The sequence below is a fragment of the Astyanax mexicanus genome, chromosome 20 (assembly GCF_023375975.1).
Source record: "Astyanax mexicanus isolate ESR-SI-001 chromosome 20, AstMex3_surface, whole genome shotgun sequence".
Lineage (NCBI taxonomy): Eukaryota > Metazoa > Chordata > Actinopteri > Characiformes > Acestrorhamphidae > Astyanax > Astyanax mexicanus.
Genome location: NC_064427.1, coordinates 22,634,447 through 22,653,984, shown reverse-complemented (window position 1 = coordinate 22,653,984; position 19,538 = coordinate 22,634,447). Strand labels below are relative to the sequence as shown.

At 35.2% G+C, this 19,538-nt stretch overlaps 3 protein-coding genes across 3 annotated transcripts; 1 reads left to right on the top strand and 2 right to left on the bottom strand.

Annotated features, from left to right (window-relative positions):
- Positions 1-516: 516 nt before the first annotated feature.
- Positions 517-2,685, bottom strand: shisal2b (shisa like 2B). Its single transcript, XM_007255035.3, has 3 exons — positions 2,367-2,685; positions 2,043-2,200; positions 517-778 (listed from the first exon to the last, which is right to left on the bottom strand). Exons 1-3 carry the CDS (start codon positions 2,552-2,554, stop codon positions 678-680), a joined length of 447 nt encoding a protein of 148 aa, XP_007255097.2. The 5' UTR covers positions 2,555-2,685; the 3' UTR covers positions 517-677.
- Positions 2,686-5,579: 2,894 nt separating this feature from the next.
- plac8.2 (placenta associated 8, tandem duplicate 2) lies at positions 5,580-9,258 on the top strand. The gene is made up of 4 exons (XM_007255007.3): positions 5,580-5,682; positions 7,015-7,103; positions 7,240-7,364; positions 8,921-9,258. The coding sequence occupies exons 2-4, from the start codon at positions 7,019-7,021 to the stop codon at positions 9,023-9,025; spliced, it is 315 nt and encodes a 104-aa protein (XP_007255069.1). The 5' UTR covers positions 5,580-5,682; positions 7,015-7,018; the 3' UTR covers positions 9,026-9,258.
- Positions 9,259-10,670: 1,412 nt separating this feature from the next.
- cops4 (COP9 constitutive photomorphogenic homolog subunit 4 (Arabidopsis)) lies at positions 10,671-17,814 on the bottom strand. Its single transcript, XM_007255006.4, has 10 exons — positions 17,622-17,814; positions 16,558-16,637; positions 15,624-15,775; positions 15,390-15,493; positions 14,564-14,717; positions 14,015-14,165; positions 13,030-13,200; positions 12,760-12,875; positions 12,366-12,450; positions 10,671-11,086 (listed from the first exon to the last, which is right to left on the bottom strand). The coding sequence occupies exons 1-10, from the start codon at positions 17,693-17,695 to the stop codon at positions 10,953-10,955; spliced, it is 1,221 nt and encodes a 406-aa protein (XP_007255068.1). The 5' UTR covers positions 17,696-17,814; the 3' UTR covers positions 10,671-10,952.
- Between the last annotated feature and the right edge of the window lie 1,724 nt (positions 17,815-19,538).

Here is a 19,538-nt window from a genome sequence, read left to right as displayed (position 1 = left end):
AAGCTGCATAGCCTGGAATTTGAACTGGGTATCCTCTGATTGTAGTAGTGGCAGCGCCTTAGTCTGCTGATATATAGATTGATTTTTTTTCTGTCTCTTTCTCTGATTTTTAATAATGGTTAATCACTAAATATTGTTGTAATTAATACAGTTAATTTTCTAAGCATTTGACACTACTATTATAAAAGAATTTAACTTTGCCAATCCATCACTGTTTATTTAATTTGTATTACATATGCATTATTAAAAGCTTAGTCCTCAAAAGAATAAGTAATAAATTCTGTTTAATAATAAATTATTTTTTCGAGTGACACCACTAATTTTATTCCAAACCATTTTGTAGCATTTCTATTGGTCTATGGTCTGTGGAGGACTGTGATCAGCTGCTGCTGCCAAATGATGTAGTAAACATTAAATGAACAAAAATGAAGATTAATATTTTTCTTTTGGCAGTGACAAATGAATAGCAGAAATAATTGAATTTAACAGATTTATTTATCTTTAACTCAACTGTTACGTAAAACATGAAAACACAAAACTACAAAAACAAGAGCCATAAATAAAAAAGGCTCAAAGGTCCAAAGATACACATATATCTTTCCACAAGGAAGCTTCTGTTATCTTCCAGGAATGGAGGATGTACTTTGGCCTTCAGAATCACCAGCAGCATGGCATGGTTAGATCTGAGTATTTACATTTTCTAGATTTGTGAGTGTTGCTCTTGTTTCCAGCTGTGTGTTTCCTCTGCTGCCTCTTCTTAGTGATGCATCTCGAGGATCTGAGGGTTAAACAGGAGAAAGAAATACTCAGCTGATGAGTTCATGTGATGTCACACCTGATCATAAACTGTATTCACGAGATGTGTTAATAACTCAGGTTGTGTAAGTGTGGTGATGCGTGATGATGCTGTTTGCTGTTTTTATAGCTTAGGTGGAAAAGCTGATTGTGGGTCAGTGGGGGTGTATGAAGGTCCGGGTGGGGAACTCTACAGGAAACTGTTTGTAAATGGGCTATCTAATCCTAAATGAGCTGGTTTATAATTAAGTAAGACACAATTACTCCCACAGAAGCTTAAAGATTACAAACCAATAAATGTTTTCTTATATATATATATATATATATATATATATATATATATATATATATATATATATATATATATATATATATAAGAAAACATGCCACTGTACATAGATGAAAAACATATGTGTATATTGAACAAGCATATAGGTGAAGGGTATATATGTAGAGAGTATAGGTGAAAAACAAAGTACAGGTAAGGGAGGGGTTTGTGTAACTTTCTGGTGGGCCAGGTCAAACATGCCTATGGTTTCAGGGTTGGGCTGCTCTGTGTAGTTCAGGTACTCATTATTATTCTCTACCTCCAATGTGAGCTACAAATAACACATTCTGATCAGTTTATTTATTCAGTTTAAAGCAGCAGAACCTAATTTCTCCTAACTTTTCATTTAAAATAAAAGCAGTATATTTCCTTAAATGGGAGGGTACTAAATACAGCTTCAGTTTCAGGATTAGTTTAGCTGATTTTGGTATAGGTATATGTATAGGTATATGAGTTCAAAAATCAATATTTGGTGGAATAACCCTGATTTTTCATCACAGTTGTCATGCATCTTGGCATGCTCTCCTCCACCAGTCTTACACACTGCTTTTGGATAACTTAATGCCACTCCTGTTGCAAAAAAAAATCAAGCAGTTCAGCTAGGTTTGATGGCTTTTGATCATCCATCTTCCTCTTGATTATATTCCAGAGATTTTCAATTTGGTAAAATCAAAGAAACTCAATTTTTAAGTGATCTCTTATTTTTTCCAGACCTGTATCCCCAAAATGTCTAATATATGAATTGTTAAACTTGTGGTCTGGTAGGTTTGTTGGATGTTATAACTACATTTTGACAGAATATTATAAATGAAATAACTAAACAAAACAATATACTCAATTACAATATACAGAATTACAGAATTTTACACAAATTCCCAAATTCCAAAATACCCAAAACACTGTCACATTAAAGCATTACCTGCAGCTTTGTGGCTGCTGGTTTGGCTGCGCAATTTGAGCCCTGTGTCGGCCTTTTGAGGTTTGGTGCGAAGGAAAAGGACGCAGAGCACCAGAACACTGGTGAGGAACGCCAGCAGAACCAAAGCGGCAATACTGAGTCCAACCAGCAGACCAGCACTGCAGTGAGAGGACAGAACAACAGAGGGAGTGAAAGAAAGACCTGAAGTGGTCCTGCAATGACCTCAAAAGTCCAAAGAGACTCCTTCATTTGGACAGACACAATATTGGCCATTAATCTAATAAGCTAATAAAAATAAGCTTTACGAAATATTCACTTTCTTACCTCAGGGTCCACATGTAGGCGTGTTTGTACGGGTAGTAGTTTCCAGGCTCACCACAGCAGTACTTCATATCCTCAAATCCACAGCAGTACTCCAATTCTGGACTCCCTGGATCTTGGGGGCACATAAAGGTCTCTACAAAGCTGACCCCCTCTTTAAAATACCCCTCACATGTGTGGACATCAGCCATTGCTGCCGGTCTGCTGGTCGTGTAGAGCTGTGAGGACGGATAAAGCTGTTAAGGAGAATTTGTCCCTCTCTCTGGTTTGGTCTTGGATTTTCTCTCTTTTGTGCTGCTACCTAGTTTTTTCTCTGAAGGTCTGAGTGCTATGCTGCTGCTATCAGCGCTAAGTGCACTTTCTGATTTGAAGGATGACCTTATAGCGGCGTAGTATGGACGTGCAGACAGTGTCCATGGGATTGGGGCTTATTGGGTGCATTATTTCAGTACAATCAACGAAAAGCAACAGTCTGCGAACCAAAGTACACTTCAGAATCACTTAGTACTCGAGTTTCCCTTAGATACAGCAAGGCTCATCATTATGGGTGGGATAAATAGGGCTATGCAGCCTCAGAGACACTGGTAGGCCCATCTATATAGATCTGGTTAGCATATAATTGATCTGCCTATGTTCTGACCATAAATTTATTTTATAGTTATTGGTGCAGATTTGGAGAGCGTTAGCTAACAAAAAATGTTTTTTAACTATTTTAACAACTGCTTAACAGTTTGGTATGTTTGAGTCACTTTATATTATAATAAAAAGGTGTTGTTGAACTGAACACAACCTTATTGTGCCATCTCCACCAATCAGTAGAGCTATGATAGGCTACGAAATCCACTATAAATCCACTATATTACTGTGTTTTGCAAGTGTTTTCACAAAATCACTGTGTATCTTCTGAGTGTACTTACTAGTGGCTATTTCACTGGCAGAGGTCCTTGGTGATTTCATAGCCACTCCCGTTCTCTATGATCATTTATCATGATGCAAATCAGTCTGAATGTCTGTGAAATCAATGAAAATATGAAAATAAATAGATGATTAGCATTTTCCTCCAAGCGTGATTGTTGCAGCAGGTCCAAGATTTCTAAGCAGAACATTTCAGTTGTAAAGCTCTTTTAAATCAGGAGTTCCTCGTAAACACTGTAACCGAATTTTAACATGAGAATTTTTTTTGGATCCCAGGATTGAGTAAACAGTATTTCCCAACTTCACACCACTCAGAAAAAGTGCCAATTTTTTCTATTTTACTTAAACTTGAACAGGAACATTTTAAAGTGAAACTCAAAGGTATACAGTAAAATGCTGTGGGTGTTGGTGACGCTGTGGGTGTCCTAACAGCTCTGGGAATTTTGCGGTGTGGAGGTAACGGAACAGGAAAGCAATAAACTGTAAAAGGTTGTGGCCTTCCAGGACTGGGAACATAAATGTTGGTCCATAAAAATTGCAACACTACCACAACATTACATAACTCCAGCATGGCATCCATTAAGGCCTTCCTATAGATCCAATACATTTATACTTACAGACCTTTATTGCTGTTGTCTGCCAACCTCTACCCCAATAATTATTGGTCAAATATAGACTTATTTTTTACAGTACATAAGTGACAATGACACACTTATAGTATAGTATAGTATAGCATAATATTAGCTGTCCTATGGTCCATCATCAGATGTAATCAGTTTATGACCATAAAGCTGATCAATTGCAGATAAGCTAGAGGCACAGAAGCAGTTGGTTTTGAGACAGTTTCTTCACTCAGGCCATCAGGTTGGTGAACAGCCAGGAGCAGTATATTATTTGAGTCCATCGCAGCTCATTTGTCTACACATTGATCACATATAATTATGGCCACCTTGTTTCTAAACCCATTATTCGCTGATTTTAAAGGACACTTGTAGTTCTATAATTACAGACTTTAGCCCTGTATCAGGTCAGAACCCCAAAGACCATCACAGAGCAGCTATAATTTGGGTGGTGGGTAATTATCATTCTCAGCAATGCAGTAACACTAGCATGCTGGTGATGTTAAACAAACAATCGATAATAAATTCAAGCGATTGTATGAAATGGTTACAGGAGTCCCCACGCACTTCTCCCCAGACATGAGGCTCACACGGGTTGCCAGATCAACAAACAATGATGACAAGCGATTACAAGTAAGAGAAGGAGCACCATGGATCCCATCAAAACCCATCTCACCTCTGACTACTATAAAGTATATCCATGTCTGGTTAAAGTAAAAAACAATGAAAGTCTTTCCTGCTGTATAGTTTGTAATAGTGATTTTAGCATTGCCCACAGGGACCTAAATGATTGCAAAAGGCATGTTGAGGTGAGTTTATGTGAATATATACATATATATGGGCCAAAACGTAAAGTTCTATTATCCTTTGGTGTGTGCAATGAGGGGGGGTTCCAAGTCCAGGTCCAGGGGTACCGCCCTAAAATTAATTTTATGCAACTTGGGATGTCTGAAAATATAATCCTTTAATGTGCTAGTGTAAGTTGTGCTCTGTGTGTATGAGTGGATCAGACACAGCAGTGCTACTGGAGTTTTTAAAATCTGTGTTAAATCACGGTCCACTCTATTCGACACTTCTACCTACAGCTTCACCACCAGATTTACCAAATATTTTTAATAATAATAGCCCTTTGGGACAGCAGATGACTAAATAAACTAAATAAAAAAAGTGTGTTCAAATGAAGTTTGGCCACAGGAGGAGTCGTAAAGCACTGTATCTGCTAACCATTACCTGCATTTGTATCTATACGATGTTTGAGCATGTCTGTTTGACTGACTGACAGTGTACATACACAGAGTACAGGCATGTGGACAGAACAATTTGTATAAAAACTTGACAAAATAATGTCACTATATAATATCTACTATATAATATCAATATAATGTCACGTTGGTGTTTGAAGATAACGGTCATATACAAAATATGAGACTGAACCAGTGCTTTAATTGCAGTTTAAAGACATAATCTGATGCACGTATGGAACTCTTTTTATAATCCTTATACACGAGTGTTATAAATCATGCACTTAGATTCAACCATAAAATAGCAATTAGGCAAGGGTGTGGGCTATAAATGGCAGAAGTGGGTGTGGGTAAAGTGATGTTGCAAGCCAGAAGTGATCGATTCACCAGTTAGTGGACTTTTGTCTGCGTGGGGTAACTAAGCTGTAAAGATTACAGCTGGTGACTTCTTATATAAAGGGCCACTGGCTTTGACAGTGTGCATGTGGACACTGCAGTGGATATTTGAAGAGTGTCTTTAGATTGAACAGAATCTACAAGCAGGTAAGAAACTAATTAATTATATTTGCTGAAATATTAACAGTTTTTTTTGTTTAAACTTTAGTTTCCATTGGCTATGTTTATCTTATACTGAATCTCGGCTGTGTATTTTTTTTTTGCTCACAATTTATTTAATATATTCTGTATATTAATTTTATTTTATATTTATTTAAGTATTGTTATTAGTTGTCAGCAATAATTTGAATCTATCAGGTTTTTTATATTCACATTTTGTCCAAATTCATTCATATATATATATATTTTTTATTTATTAATTTTATTATAAATAAGAAAAAAAACACTATATATTATTATGCATTACTACATTACTATATATATATATATATATATATATATATATATATATATATATATATATATATATATATATATATACGATAAATAATCTTTTTTAAATTTTGTATCACATTTATTTATTTATTTATTTTCATTTTTCACTTAATAATGTAAATGTAAATAAGTGTGACTGGACCAACAGAAATGCTCCAAAATTACTTCTATTGAAGTCTATTGTGTATAGTTTTACAGTTCTCTCTGATGAACTTAATAGCTAAACAAAATATTAATAAAATAAAATAAAATATTTATGCATATATTTAATATTCTCTTTGTAGAAAAAAATAAAAGTAAAACAACATATTTAAGGTGATATACTAGTGCATCTCAAAAAATAAGAAGTTACTTTATTTCAGTAATTCAGTTCAAAATGTAAAACTTAAATATTATATAGATGTATTACATACAGAGTGATCTATTTTAAGCGTTTTTTTCTTTTATTGTTAATGATTATGGCTTACAGCCAAAAAAAACTTATAAATCAGAATCTCAGAAAATCTGAATATTATATTAGACAATTGGTACTTTGGGCAGTGTGGGCAGTGTGCCAAGTCCTGCTGGAAAATGAAATCTGCATCTCCATAAAAGTTGTCAGCAGAGGGAAGCATGAAGCGCTGTAAGATTTTGCAGGAAAACACTTCACTGACTTTGAACTTATAGATATAACACAGTGGATCAACACCAGCAGATACCATGGCTTTACAAACTATCACTGATTTTTAGGTTTTCATTGGCTGCAAGCCAAAATCATCAACAATAAAATAAATAAATGCTTAAAATAGATCACTCTGTGTTTAATAAATCTATATAATATGAGTTTCACATAAATTTTCAATGATATTCTTATTTGAGATGCACTAGTATGTATAAACCTGGCACCTTCATTTTCCAGATGGATTAGGCCAATAAAAATGCTTCAAAATGACCTGAAATTGTCTTTGTTGATAATCACCCTTTATCTATGTTTAATGCACATAGAAACATGGAGGTGACGACCCAGCCAGGCCCGTTTGCTCGCACAGAGTTCCAGACTGGGCTGTTTGAATGCTGTGATGACTGCTGCACATGTAAGTCTGATCACTGTGTAATGCTCTGTCCAGTGCTCTGATTAAGACCCCACACACCTTACAGTATTTTTTTACAGTATTATTTCAGCAGGGGTCTTCAGTGCAGCTCTGGCTTTAACTCCTCTTTTCTCTGCAGGCATGTACGGCTATTTCTGCCTGCCCTGCCTGGGCTGTTCCATCGCCAGTGATATGGGCGAGTGCTGTCTGTGTGGTTTAGGCATGCCGATACGCAGCGTGTACCGAACCAAATACAACATTAAGGTCAGTCAGCAGAACACACACTCTGACACACACTAAACTAAACTAAGCTTTCTTAAAATACTGGTTTCTAACAGTACACAGGATTGATTCGATTTGTTTTATTTTATGGATAATATTTCTGTGTTATCTTTATTACAAGAGTTCACTTAAACATTTCATTATCTTATCATGCTCTTAATAAATCAGTAACTACAGTAAATGAGATTAGTTTAAGCTAGATTTGGGTTATTGGTCATTGATTCAGGAACTACTGTAAGTGCTCTGATTCAATATGTATATATACTCATATATGAGGAATTAACTATAAATAGTTAAATAACAACTATAAACTAATCAGTTACTTCTTAAACTGATTGAGTAATGAAATAAATGATTAAACTAAATAATTTAGTATCCAGTTTAAATGATTAAATAATAACTGTGCATACTTAAGTATCTATAAAAACTATAAAATATTCAGTTCTAACTACAATTCCTTTATGAATAATTCAGTAATTATTATGACTGATTTAGGTAAAACTTTAAATGATTCACAACTACTATAATAGTATTACTATATTATTCAGTAATTACAATGAACAAATTAGAATCTACTGTAAATGATTCAGTAACTACTTCAGTTATGTCAGTAGACACTTTAAATGATTCACTAACAACTACAATTGATTCAGTAACTGTCATAAATAATTCAGTAATTTTTACAATTAATTGAGTAGCTACTATAAATTAATCAGTAATTATTACAATTGATTCAGTAGCTACTTTATGTCATTCAGGAACTATTTTAAATGATTCAGTAATTACTATAAATAAATCAGAACTTAGCTACTACAGTTATTTCGGTTGACACTTTAAATGATTCAGTAACTACTACAATTGATTCAGTAATTAATACAAATGAATCAGTAGCTACTGTAAATGATTCAGTAACTATTTTTAAATAAAAGTAAAGTAATGGTAAATTAATTACTATTAATAAATCAGAACATACTATAAATTATTTAGAAGTTACTACAGTTATTTTGGTAGTCATTTTAAATGAATTAATAACTACTACAACTGATTCAGTAATTATTACAATTGATTTAGTAGCTACTACAAATTATTCAATAACTACTACACTTGATTTAGTAACTATTACTATTTGTTTAGTAATTACTACAATTGATTCAGTATCTACTATAAATAATCGAGGAACTTTTTAAAATGATTCAGTAACTACTATGAACAAACCAGAACCTACTATAAATGATTTAGGAACTATTTTTTGATAATTCCGCAATTATTACAATTGATTCAGTAGCAACTATAAATGATTCAGAAACTATTATAATGATTTAACCATGACTTAATAATTACTGTAAATGATTCATTAATTACTACAGTTATTTTAGTAGATAATATAAATGATTTAATAACTACTACAATTGATTCAGTAGCTATTCTAATTGATTCAGTACCTGCTATAAACAGTAGTGGATATGAGTAGTATGATGTGTGATGCATGATGTAGATGTGAATGAACAGCTCCCTCTGCTGTGTGTTTTGTTCTGCAGGGCTCCATGTGTAAAGACTTCTGTATCAGTCAGTTCTGCCTGCCCTGTGCTGCCTGTCAGCTAAAGAGAGACATAGACAGAAGAAAGCAGCAGGGGATCTTCTAAGGTGGACCAGACTCCAGCACACAGCATAACACCAACCCTCACACTCACATAACACTGTTACAGTGAGTGCCTTCATCTCAGAGTCCATCCTGATCCCGAGGGACGTCTCACTGACATGGTCTTCACACTGGTCTAATGGGATGATACTGTGTAAATTTGTATAATAAAAAAAAATGTGAGCAATGTGATCATCAGAATTAATATTAATAAAATAGATCAATGTGTCCACTGTGTGAATCGTGTGGATGTGAATGATTGAATGACTTTTAACTGAGATAGTAAAGACATACAGTATCTTTATTATATCATAACAGTCAGAAAAAAAATCCAAATAGAGGACTTTACAAGAAAAAAAAACTTAACTTTTAATGTAAAAACTTTCATTTTTAATCATGAAACTATGGTACACACTGCAAAACACATGGAACCCTATTAAATGTAGACTAATTATGTTATATAGTACATTTTGAGATACTTTAAGTAATATTATAAGTCTTTTAACTTATTTCTAACTAATTTGAACTAGTTTTAAGTGATTCAATGTTGCGAAATTCAGGAAATAACAAACAACTAATAAATAACACTTTTACCTCTATTGAAAAGTAGCCAAGAGAAGAAGACTTTTTTAGTATATTAAATTGCTTAAAACAAGTAAAAAAGATTAATATTTTATCTAGTACTGATTCATTTTCAGACATTTAAACTAGATTATATAAAAAAAAGCAAAAAGGTTTAATGCTAACTTTTTGGTGCCCCAGGTTAAATTAAACAAATTCTATTTGTGCTTGAAGTAAAAATGAGTGAATAACTTTCAAGCATTAATTTTACAGCCAAATTATTATATAATCTTGTGTTTTTAATATATTGATTTTACCAAATGAACAGTAACCATCCTTTAGATTTAGAATAGGCAGATGTGTGATTTTGCCTGGTAGCAACATTATACACACACATTACATGTATATATATATATATATATATATGCCATTATTTCATCATCAAAAACTGATAGCTCATAACTAATTGTGTACATATTGAGCTCTGTAAAGTTAGCGTCATATTAAATACTCATGTCATCCGTCACACTCTGTGCACACTCAACTTGCAGTAAATCATTTATTGTTTTATCTCTGCTTAAACTGCTGAACAGTAAAATACTGTTTACTACTTTTGTCACATTAACTCGTGTGCCTTAACATATGATATTATTATTACTGCTCAGATTATTACAGTGTAATCACCACACACATCCAGTCTACAGCTGTAGTGTGGGATGTTTATGACAGGGTTGTAGAAGGGGAGGGAATTCTGGGAATGTGGGCTGGATTCTGGGCAGCTTCGACTTCAGATAGCAAGACAGGATGCCTGCTGAACCTCTTGAACTGTAGATTAAATATTCATCCATTAAATTTAATAAAAAAACAGTTATGAACTATTTTGTAAAGGTTTGGTTTATGATATCGTGTGAAGTTCCATTTAAGGGCCTATAAAATTGATGTTTACTATGATGATAATGTTATTAAAAGTGGTAAAATTAAGTGTAAGCTTACATACAGGGCAGTAGTCTACTCAGGGGAGGGGGTGGCAGCTGCCCTGTTTCATGCCTTTCTTATTGTGGTGTAAAATAAAGTGCTTGACAAACATCAACAGATATACACAAGTTTTATTAAGACATCTTCACATACTATATCCATGACATAATAATATGACGTGAACCTCAAAACCTAAAACAGTCACTGTGAATATGTCGTCACATACTGTATGTGCTGCAGCTGATCCAACTGCTTTCAAAACAACGTCTTAACAGAGAACTCAGGCAGCCTGCACACGGCTGGCCTCTCAAGAAAAAAGTCTTTGGAAAGCGTCTCTCATTTTTGATCTAGAGGTGGAGCAATGGCATGGCAGAAAGCGGCAGGGAGTGGAAGGTTTATTGGGACATCTGTGCCTCCATAGCTTGCGCTGTCCACTCCGGTGCCGCCTGGCTGATCTTCTCCAGAAGGTTGTTGACCTGGAAGCAGAGCGACTGGATCTGTTTGTCCCAGGTCGGGAGCGGTTCTCGTGCTAAAAGGACAAAAAGAGAAGCAATTAAAGCTTTTATATAATGGCAGTCAGAAGCACAAGGGCGGAGACGTTATTAATAAGGAGACCTGTGCATGCGCAGTAGCCATGGTGCATTCTTAAGCCAAAAGCCACAAACTATTCAAAAGGTTTTTATTCAGATCTTATTAGTGATGAAAAATGTGTTACAAAATATTCGAATCTTCAGTTCACAGTATTTTGGTCTCTCCCCATTCAAACAGATGGGAGACAGAAGTTGACCACCAAGTGAACAGCTGACTTTGGTTCGTCAAACCAAGCAGTAGACCAAACCAATTCTCTATTTAAGCAAAGTGTCAACCATATCCGGCTGCAGAATCAATCAGCTGGATAAACTGGCATTCTTCTCAAACAGTTAAGTGACTCAGCGACCTCCCACAGTTTCTAAATCAGTTTTTCTGATTTGCTATTTGTAGGTATATGTTTGAGTTTTGTTCTATAAATTACAGACATTTCTCCCAAATTCCAAATAAACATATCGTCATTTAGAGCATTTATTTGCAGAAAATGAAAAATAATGAAATAACAAAAAAGATCCAGAGCTTTCAGACCTCAAATAATGCAAAGAAAGTTCATATTCATAAAGTTTTAAGAGTTCAGAAATAAATATTTAGTGGGATACCCCTGGCTTTTAATCAGTTTTTATGCATATAGGCATGTTCTCCTCCACCAGTCTTACACACTGCTTTTGAATAATTTAATGCCACTCCAGGTGCAAAAATTCAAGCAGTTCAGCTTGGTTTGATGGCTTGTGATTATTCAACTTCCTCTTGATTATATTCCAGAGGTTTTTAATTTGGTAAAATCAAAGAAACTCATCATTTTTAAGTGGTCTCTTATTTTTTTCCAGGTGTGTATAAATCCTAATTCACTACATGAATGTTACAGTCCCCTTGGATTTATAAACTGACTGGAAATCACATGCTCTTTATTTCCTACTGATTTCTTTATAGAGTCTGAAATGTTACAGATTGCAGACTACACAGCTGTCAACATCTTAACCTTCATGCAAACTCAGAGACATACACACACTCTCTCTACTAGGAAATGTGTACAGTTAAACAACAACCATGAGACTAGCCATCTATTTATATATATTTGTGACATAGTATGACTATTTTTTGCTTTTCCTAAATTTCTAGCCGTTATACTCAGACTAGAGCTGCCCAGCAAATACCTGGTCCAGTTTAATACAATACGGCACCAAAGGCAGGTGATGCAGGTTAGAGAAGACCCCACTTACTCTCAAAGTGGACAATGCCATCTATTTGGTCGATGAAGCCATTCATACGGCCCTCTGTGATCATCTGAGACGCAATTTTTTCTGCCTGCAAAGGAATAAAAGTATTGGGGAACATCTGAGTACTGAGCAAGCTGTAAAAGTACAGTATATGTTTATATACATAAAAAAAATACAAAACAATTCCCAATGGTACAAAAAGTCTCAATACTACTGCAGGTAAATTCAAAAACACTAATAACATGCAGTTAGTGAGAAAACAAAGAAATATGCATTTCATCATGATATACAGATACACAATCTTCATATTGAAAATGGTGCATTAGTAAAGTAACCCTATTAAAGCTGTAGAATTAAGTTTTTTTTTACAATTTAAACACTGTATTTTTTTTTTTACCTTTGCAGGTGGGATCTCTAAAAGTGCTCCTAATTCTTCAAATGTTATGTTATTGTACAGCTTGCTAGCAGATAGAAGGTTGTGTTCAATGACAGCCCGATCCAAAATACTCGACCCTGAAAAAAAGATACAAAAATACTTTCATTTATTCCACTTAATTTGATTTAACAGTGCCACTGTAACAGAAATTGGAATGGCCTTAAAATAAACTCATTAAATGGTTGGACTAAAGACATAAATTAAAATGAATGCTATTCTTTTACAGCTTACCATCTGCTGTGGTGGCCTTCTGGTGGGGCATCAGCATTGCTGCAAACTCCTGCAGCTGGTTCCCCCGGATAATTCGATCCAAGTACATCTTCTCTAGGATGCCATAGGCAGCCAGCTGCTGGCATCGTTCATCCTTAAATAGTGTGGCCAGCATACGCGAGCGCTGCTGCCCTACAGACACATAACAGACAGCCTGAGTCTATGTACTGAACTGCTTGATTCAAACTAGTATGAATTCAAAAGCATGACAGAGAACACTTTAAATAATAATATATTGTCAATGTTGTAATTAAAATTACATACCACTTTTACATATCATTTAATTATATTACATTTGGACATCTGAATCATTTAAGCATTTGAATCTGACTTTTTTTTATTACATTAGGTCAGTTTTTTATGATGAATTGACCAATAGAAATGCTCTAAAATTACACTGATTAAAATCTTTTCACACAAATATTTCTTTTCAGTTTCAATTCAGAGTTGACATTAAAACGACAGCATAGATTTGTTATATCCAGTTTTATCTGCTGTGTGGCTAAAGGTAGACCTGACATGATCATTAATAATCAAATTATCGTACAATACATGGACATGACCTCAATAATTTATTGCCCATTATGTTTTTTTTTTTTTTTAGCAACGAGAGGCAAACATGTCAACATTGTTTAAAAACATCTTAATTTTAATTAAACATTTTTTACGTTTAGTTTTGTTGTTTTAAATCACAATATCTGAATATTGTGGCTATAATGGTCATAAAATTACAATAATACCATTTAATATGACTATTTCTTAAACAATTACCATCCAAACACGAATAGTTATTGAGGCAGGCCTAGCTAAAGGTTTTTAATTTTGTCAAACTGAAGATTATTATTAGTTAGGTGTGCTACTAGCTGTTTAGAAAGAAACCTACAGCCACTTCAGCCCTTTACAGATAAGACTGGACATCTGTGTGCTATCTGGAACACCTACATACCTGCGGAGGCCAGAATAGTGCAGTGGAGAGCGTGTTTCAAGGCCTCCAGCCGTTCACTTTCATGGACAATGGATTTGTATGAAAGCTCATTGTAGCGCTGAGCAGCTTCAATGAACTTCCTTCGGTAGTCCAGCACTCTGGCATAGCATACCTGTAAAAATTAAGAATACACAATTAAAATGTTTTGTTCCATATCAGCAACATATTGGCTATTTTAAGGCATCTACAATGTTCTATGTCACAGACTTAAATCAGTTTCTTCATATAAAGAACTTTAAGTATTTTAGCTGTTGGAATCTTTTTAAACAGTTCTTTCATATATGTAACCGTATAAAAATTATTACTGGTGATTAAAAGTGCATGGCAGTCTACTAAGATGTGTTTAATAGTTTGAAGAGTATCATAGAACTGGTATGCTGGAGCCTGTTCGCAAACCAGGAGGTATTCAAATGTTCTAGAGCATCTAATAACAATGACTGCCAGTGTTATAATACATTTGTACATGAGTACATTATATTATCTTTGCATTAGACAGTGTGCATTCTGCACCTTGTAGTGGATCTGCAGCTGTTCATTGGTTGACTCGTTCTGGAGTAAAGACGCACGATTAATGTAGGCCTCAGCCTGAACAGGATCGTCATCCTCCAGATAAAGGCGGGCAATCTTCAGGTAAGTGTCCAACTTGTAGTCGACATTATACTGTCTGAAAACAACCACACAGGAGACTATTATTTTCAGGCAGCATCACATTATGTGCAAACTATAGTATTTGAACTGTCTTAAATTCGTTGGTTTCTTGATGCCATAAAACTATTGCATTTACATATTGAGTATTTCAGACTGGACTACGTTTTTATCAAGGCACAATACATGGGAGCAGTGATCAGAAGAAATCCCTTATATTTTTACGATATTTAAGTTCATCTTGCCACTAAATGATTCACAGAAAATTTAATTCAGTAAAATGTAACAAGAATTTCTCATTTTGAAGAAAGTAGTAGAGATCTTGTGGGCTACTTTAAGGAACAATGATTCTACCAGATTTCTCCTGGATGCCCCCAACCAGCACCACAGTGGATGTGTTCAATTCTGTGAGTAGCTCAACTGTTTTACCAAACTAAGTGTAGATGTGTTGATATTGTCTATAAATAATACAAGACTCTCATCTTGAGAAGAGCTTTGGAGTTATTTTAATATACACATTTTTTTTGTAAATGTAAGATTTTTTTATGTAAAAAAAAGAAATGTATTTGTATTTATCCTAAACAATATTATACTAATCAACACTTCAATTCTAAGGTTTTGCTTTTCAAATGACACACAGATCATGGGAATAAAAAAAAAATCAATTCAAAGGTAAGGTAGACTGACTTACTTCTGTCCTGTCTCCAGAGGTATACCCACTAAAACCTGTGCAGCATTTCTCCAGTCCTCTTCTTTCTCATATATAGTGGCTAGATGCTGTCTGATTGAAGCCACCTGAAAGAAATAGGAAGGTTTAATGTAGCACTCTTGCTAACCAAAGTATAATCATTATATAATAAATATTGGTGAAAACAACATGAGTGTGCATGTTTGAGCACAGTACTGTATAATTGTCCAAACGCACCTGCTCTTCAAAGGAGATAACTCTTGGCTGAATCTTCTCCAGTGTAAAGTGGTAGACAGCTTTAGCTGTGCTGTCGGGTAAATTTGGTAGGTGTGTGCAAAAGTCAGTGAGTAGCTGCCTGGATATCACCAGACTGACATTTTCATTGACCACTGCAGAGGAAGAAGACAACAGAAACATCTCACAGCGAGAAATATATAAACTTGGTGTACCAGAGGTTAAATAACAGCTAAGGGTGTTTAACACCTGAAAATCCAGAGCAGAGTCCACACCAAGGTTTGCGTTTTTGTTACATTAGATACGTATGGTCCGGTTAGTTTAAGTATGGTCCGTCATCATCACCTACTTGTAGTAAATCTCCCTAAACTTCACATTAATTAGTTTGTAGAATGTTGTTACTTCTGTGAACTGCTTTTCCAGGTGCTGTGCCAAAGTTTACCTCTCTACCAGAATTGAACTCTCCATCGCAGAGATAAAAGATTCCCCTCGGATTGCTTTCATTTCTGTTTATAAATAAAGCTTAATCTACAGTTACAGTAGATACTGGAATCACCAGCGAAAGTGTTTGCATCCATGTGTCTGCATGACGTGCCTGCACGCCAATGACACGCATTTCAGCACAACACCAGTTCTGCCTCAGCTTCCAGTAATTGGTCCAAACGTTTGAAACCATCTAGAAGTGTTTACACACTGAAGATGGACCAAACCATTAATCAGTATATTTTGTCCTTTGGACTCTTTGATCTGTTGTTTGCAGACCCTTTCACACGTTGTTATTTTTTTTTCTCTTTTTTCCCGTTTAGTGTTATTGCATTTCAAGTGAAATGCTCCAAAATGACTCTTTTTAAATCTGAGAATGTTTGTCCTTCTTCTGTGAAAAGACCATTTAAAGCTACAAGGTGTTCTCTAATGAAATGTGTGTTGGAATACTTACTGGCTTCAACAAATGCTTTCAGTGCCTCCAGTTGTTCTGCATCTGTGAACTGTATTGCCTTATCCAGAATCTGACGATACCTACAATAAATGCATATTATACATTAAAAATGCAGTCCGAAAACCAATATACTGGCTTATCAGCTGTTGTTTATCTGTACACTTTTAAAGCTCTCAGTGCCTCATTTTAAATGTCAGAATTGTACCAATAAAGTGCGGAGCTACTTTGAGGTTTCCAGCTGGCATTTCAATGCTGAATCAATGTTGATGCATACAAATTATGCAACTAGCTAACTATCTAACTATATAACTAACTTAGTGAATATACACAGCTCTGGGAAAAACAAGAGACCACTTAAATATGATGAGTTTCTTTGATTTTATCAAGTTAAAAACCTCTGGAATATAATCAAGAGATGAATGATCACAAGCCATCCATGGATGATCACAAGCCACATTTATGCACCAGGACTGGCATTAAGTAATCAAAAAGCAGTGTGTAAGATTGGTGGAGGTGAACATGCCAAGATGCATGAAAACTGTGATTTAAAAAACAGGTTATTGCACCAAATATTAATTTATTAAAATCTTTATAGACTATATAGATATTGCACGTTAGCCAGAATTAGAATCAACAAAGCTACTTAGCTTAGCATGCTAACAAGCTAACAACCATGCAGATAGGTCTGTGGTTAACTAGGTGCAGATACACTGTAATAAAATAAACAAAAAGTGTCCGAGTATAACGATTATTAAAAGCTTATATAATATGTTTTTTTGTAAAAGCTAGCTTTCACAAAAGTCGGAGTTCTAAAAAAAAATAAGCTCACCGGCTTAGCTATGGTAGCTAGCTAGTTAACTCCTCGATTAGCATTAGCATAAGCATAAGCAGGCTCCTACAGTTAGCTGTTACAGTTAGCATGAGCGAGTTAGCTAGCATGTAGCTGCACCTTCTAGCCACGTCCTGGATCTATATTAGCTATATTAAACCCGCTGTAATAAAGCTGCTGGGCTGGATCTGCACATAAGGGAATAATAAATAAAAGCCGCAGTAGAAATCCGTACTTTCCAGCGAGGTCTTTGTGAGATCCGCTGGAGTTCATCAGCTGGGCGAGCTCCTGCCGCACACCGGACGCCATCTTCCCCAATACACAACAACCAGCAGCGCGGAGATCTGATTTCTGACAGGCCGAAGGGCAGCGCACTCTCCACGGGGTACAGCACCACCAATGGCCGGTGTTCTGTCGAGTTGTGCTATCTTGTCAAACCGTGCTACCCTCGTGTATATTTAACTGTAAAAATACAAAAGAAGCACCATATTACAGCATGTTCACAGTAGAAGTCCCAGTAGATGTCGCTGGCTAGTATATGTATTTGGATAGCATAAATCACTATATCATGTTAAGGTTATGGCAATGAAAGCTTTTTTAATAAAAATAATTATTGTATTTATTATTATTAATAATTTTAATTCACACTTTTGTGCAATGACAGTGAGTCCAAGAAAACAAATAATATATTTTTTATATAAAAAAAACACGAGATCAAAAAGTAAAAGTAAAAAAGTAGGTCAGCGCATGCGCAGTACCTTTAAGAAGCATATATCGATGGGTAACATAACTCGACAGAACACCAGGCCCTCCAATCAATTACCCGATGGTGGCAGGGACTAGGCGATATGGTAAAATAATAAAATCGATTTTCGATATTCTTCAAATATATATGAGTGATTAGATTTTTTAGTTCTTACATATCAACTCAATACAACAGATTTGCCAAACTAATAACAAGGAGCAGAAATTTCAAATATGCACATTCATACTAAATTCATAAATAACTCATAACTACCTATAATATAACTAAACATATAAACTAAATAAAAAAAAAGTCTTCAGAGGAAAAAGGTATGACCCCTATACATCTGGATTGCATTTTACAATTTTTCACACTGGTGTTTGCTTTTCAGTTTGGCACTAATTCCACTTCATACCCGGCCAAAAAAAACTTAACTAAAATGGCAAATAGCTTTTTGACATTTCATTTTACCTCCCAAATAATAGGCGGTATATCCCCATTTGCCTGACAATGAAATTTGAAATGTTTTTCCCACTCCTCCATGCAGAAGTCTTTCTGCTGTGTGAGGATTCACGTAGTTTTCTGTACAGATGGCCTCACATTCTTAAAGACCAATTTATATTTCTGTAGCAAACCTATGCCATACCCTATGCAGACCCTACCCAAAAGTGTAACAGTGCACTGTGCGATGCGGACAGCAGCAGCTGTGATTGGTCCTCTGAGTCGTTACTAGTTAGGGTTTAGGGAGGGAGTAGTGTGGAAGATGGGTTATGAATATGCCATAGTTATAAGTTAGGGTGTAGTAAGCAGTTGTATATGTGGCACTGGGAGTTGGGAGTAGTGTGGAAGATATGTTGTGTATATGGTGTAGTTAGTAGTTAGGGTGTAGTGTATAGTGAGCAGTATATGGGTGTAGGGAGTAGTTTGGAAGATACTGTAGTTAGTAGTTAGGGTGTAGGGAGCAGTTGTATATGTGGCACTGGGTGCATGGAGTAATGTAAAAAAGTATGTATGTATGTATGTATATGGTATTGTTAGTAGTTATAGGTGTAGTGTAAAGCAAGCAATGAAATGGGTGTAGTGAGTAGTGTGGAAGTAGTGTTGTGTAGTTAGTAGATAGGGTGTAGTGTATAGTAAGCAGGATATGGGTGTAGGAAGTAGTGCGGAAGAAGTGTTGTGTAGTTATTTAGTGTAGTTAGTAGATAGGGTGTAGTGTACAGTGAGTAGTATATGGGTGTAGGGAGTAGTTTGGAAGAAGTGTTGTGTAGTTATTTGGTGTAGTTAGTAGATAGGGTGTAGTGTATAGTGAGCAGTATATGGGAGTAGGGAATAGTGTAGAAGAAGTGTTGTGTAGTTAGTAGAAAGGGTGTAGTGAATAGTGAGCAGAATATGGTTGGTAGTTGTAGG

Coding starts and splice junctions, on each gene's coding strand:
- cops4 (XM_007255006.4), bottom strand. CDS start 17,695: ATGGCGTCCGGTGTGCGGCAGGAGCTCGCCCAGCTGATGAACTCCAGC. Junction 16,638..17,621: donor CACAAAGACCTCGCTGGAAA/GTACGGATTTCT, acceptor CATTTATTGTAG/GTATCGTCAGATTCTGGATA. Junction 15,494..15,623: donor TTATCTCCTTTGAAGAGCAG/GTGCGTTTGGAC, acceptor TATTTCTTTCAG/GTGGCTTCAATCAGACAGCA.
- shisal2b (XM_007255035.3), bottom strand. CDS start 2,554: ATGGCTGATGTCCACACATGTGAGGGGTATTTTAAAGAGGGGGTCAGC. Junction 2,201..2,366: donor GCCTACATGTGGACCCTGAG/GTAAGAAAGTGA, acceptor CTCTCACTGCAG/TGCTGGTCTGCTGGTTGGAC. Junction 779..2,042: donor CAGCAGCCACAAAGCTGCAG/GTAATGCTTTAA, acceptor TTTAACCCTCAG/ATCCTCGAGATGCATCACTA.
- plac8.2 (XM_007255007.3), top strand. CDS start 7,019: ATGGAGGTGACGACCCAGCCAGGCCCGTTTGCTCGCACAGAGTTCCAG. Junction 7,104..7,239: donor CTGTGATGACTGCTGCACAT/GTAAGTCTGATC, acceptor TTTTCTCTGCAG/GCATGTACGGCTATTTCTGC. Junction 7,365..8,920: donor GAACCAAATACAACATTAAG/GTCAGTCAGCAG, acceptor TTTGTTCTGCAG/GGCTCCATGTGTAAAGACTT.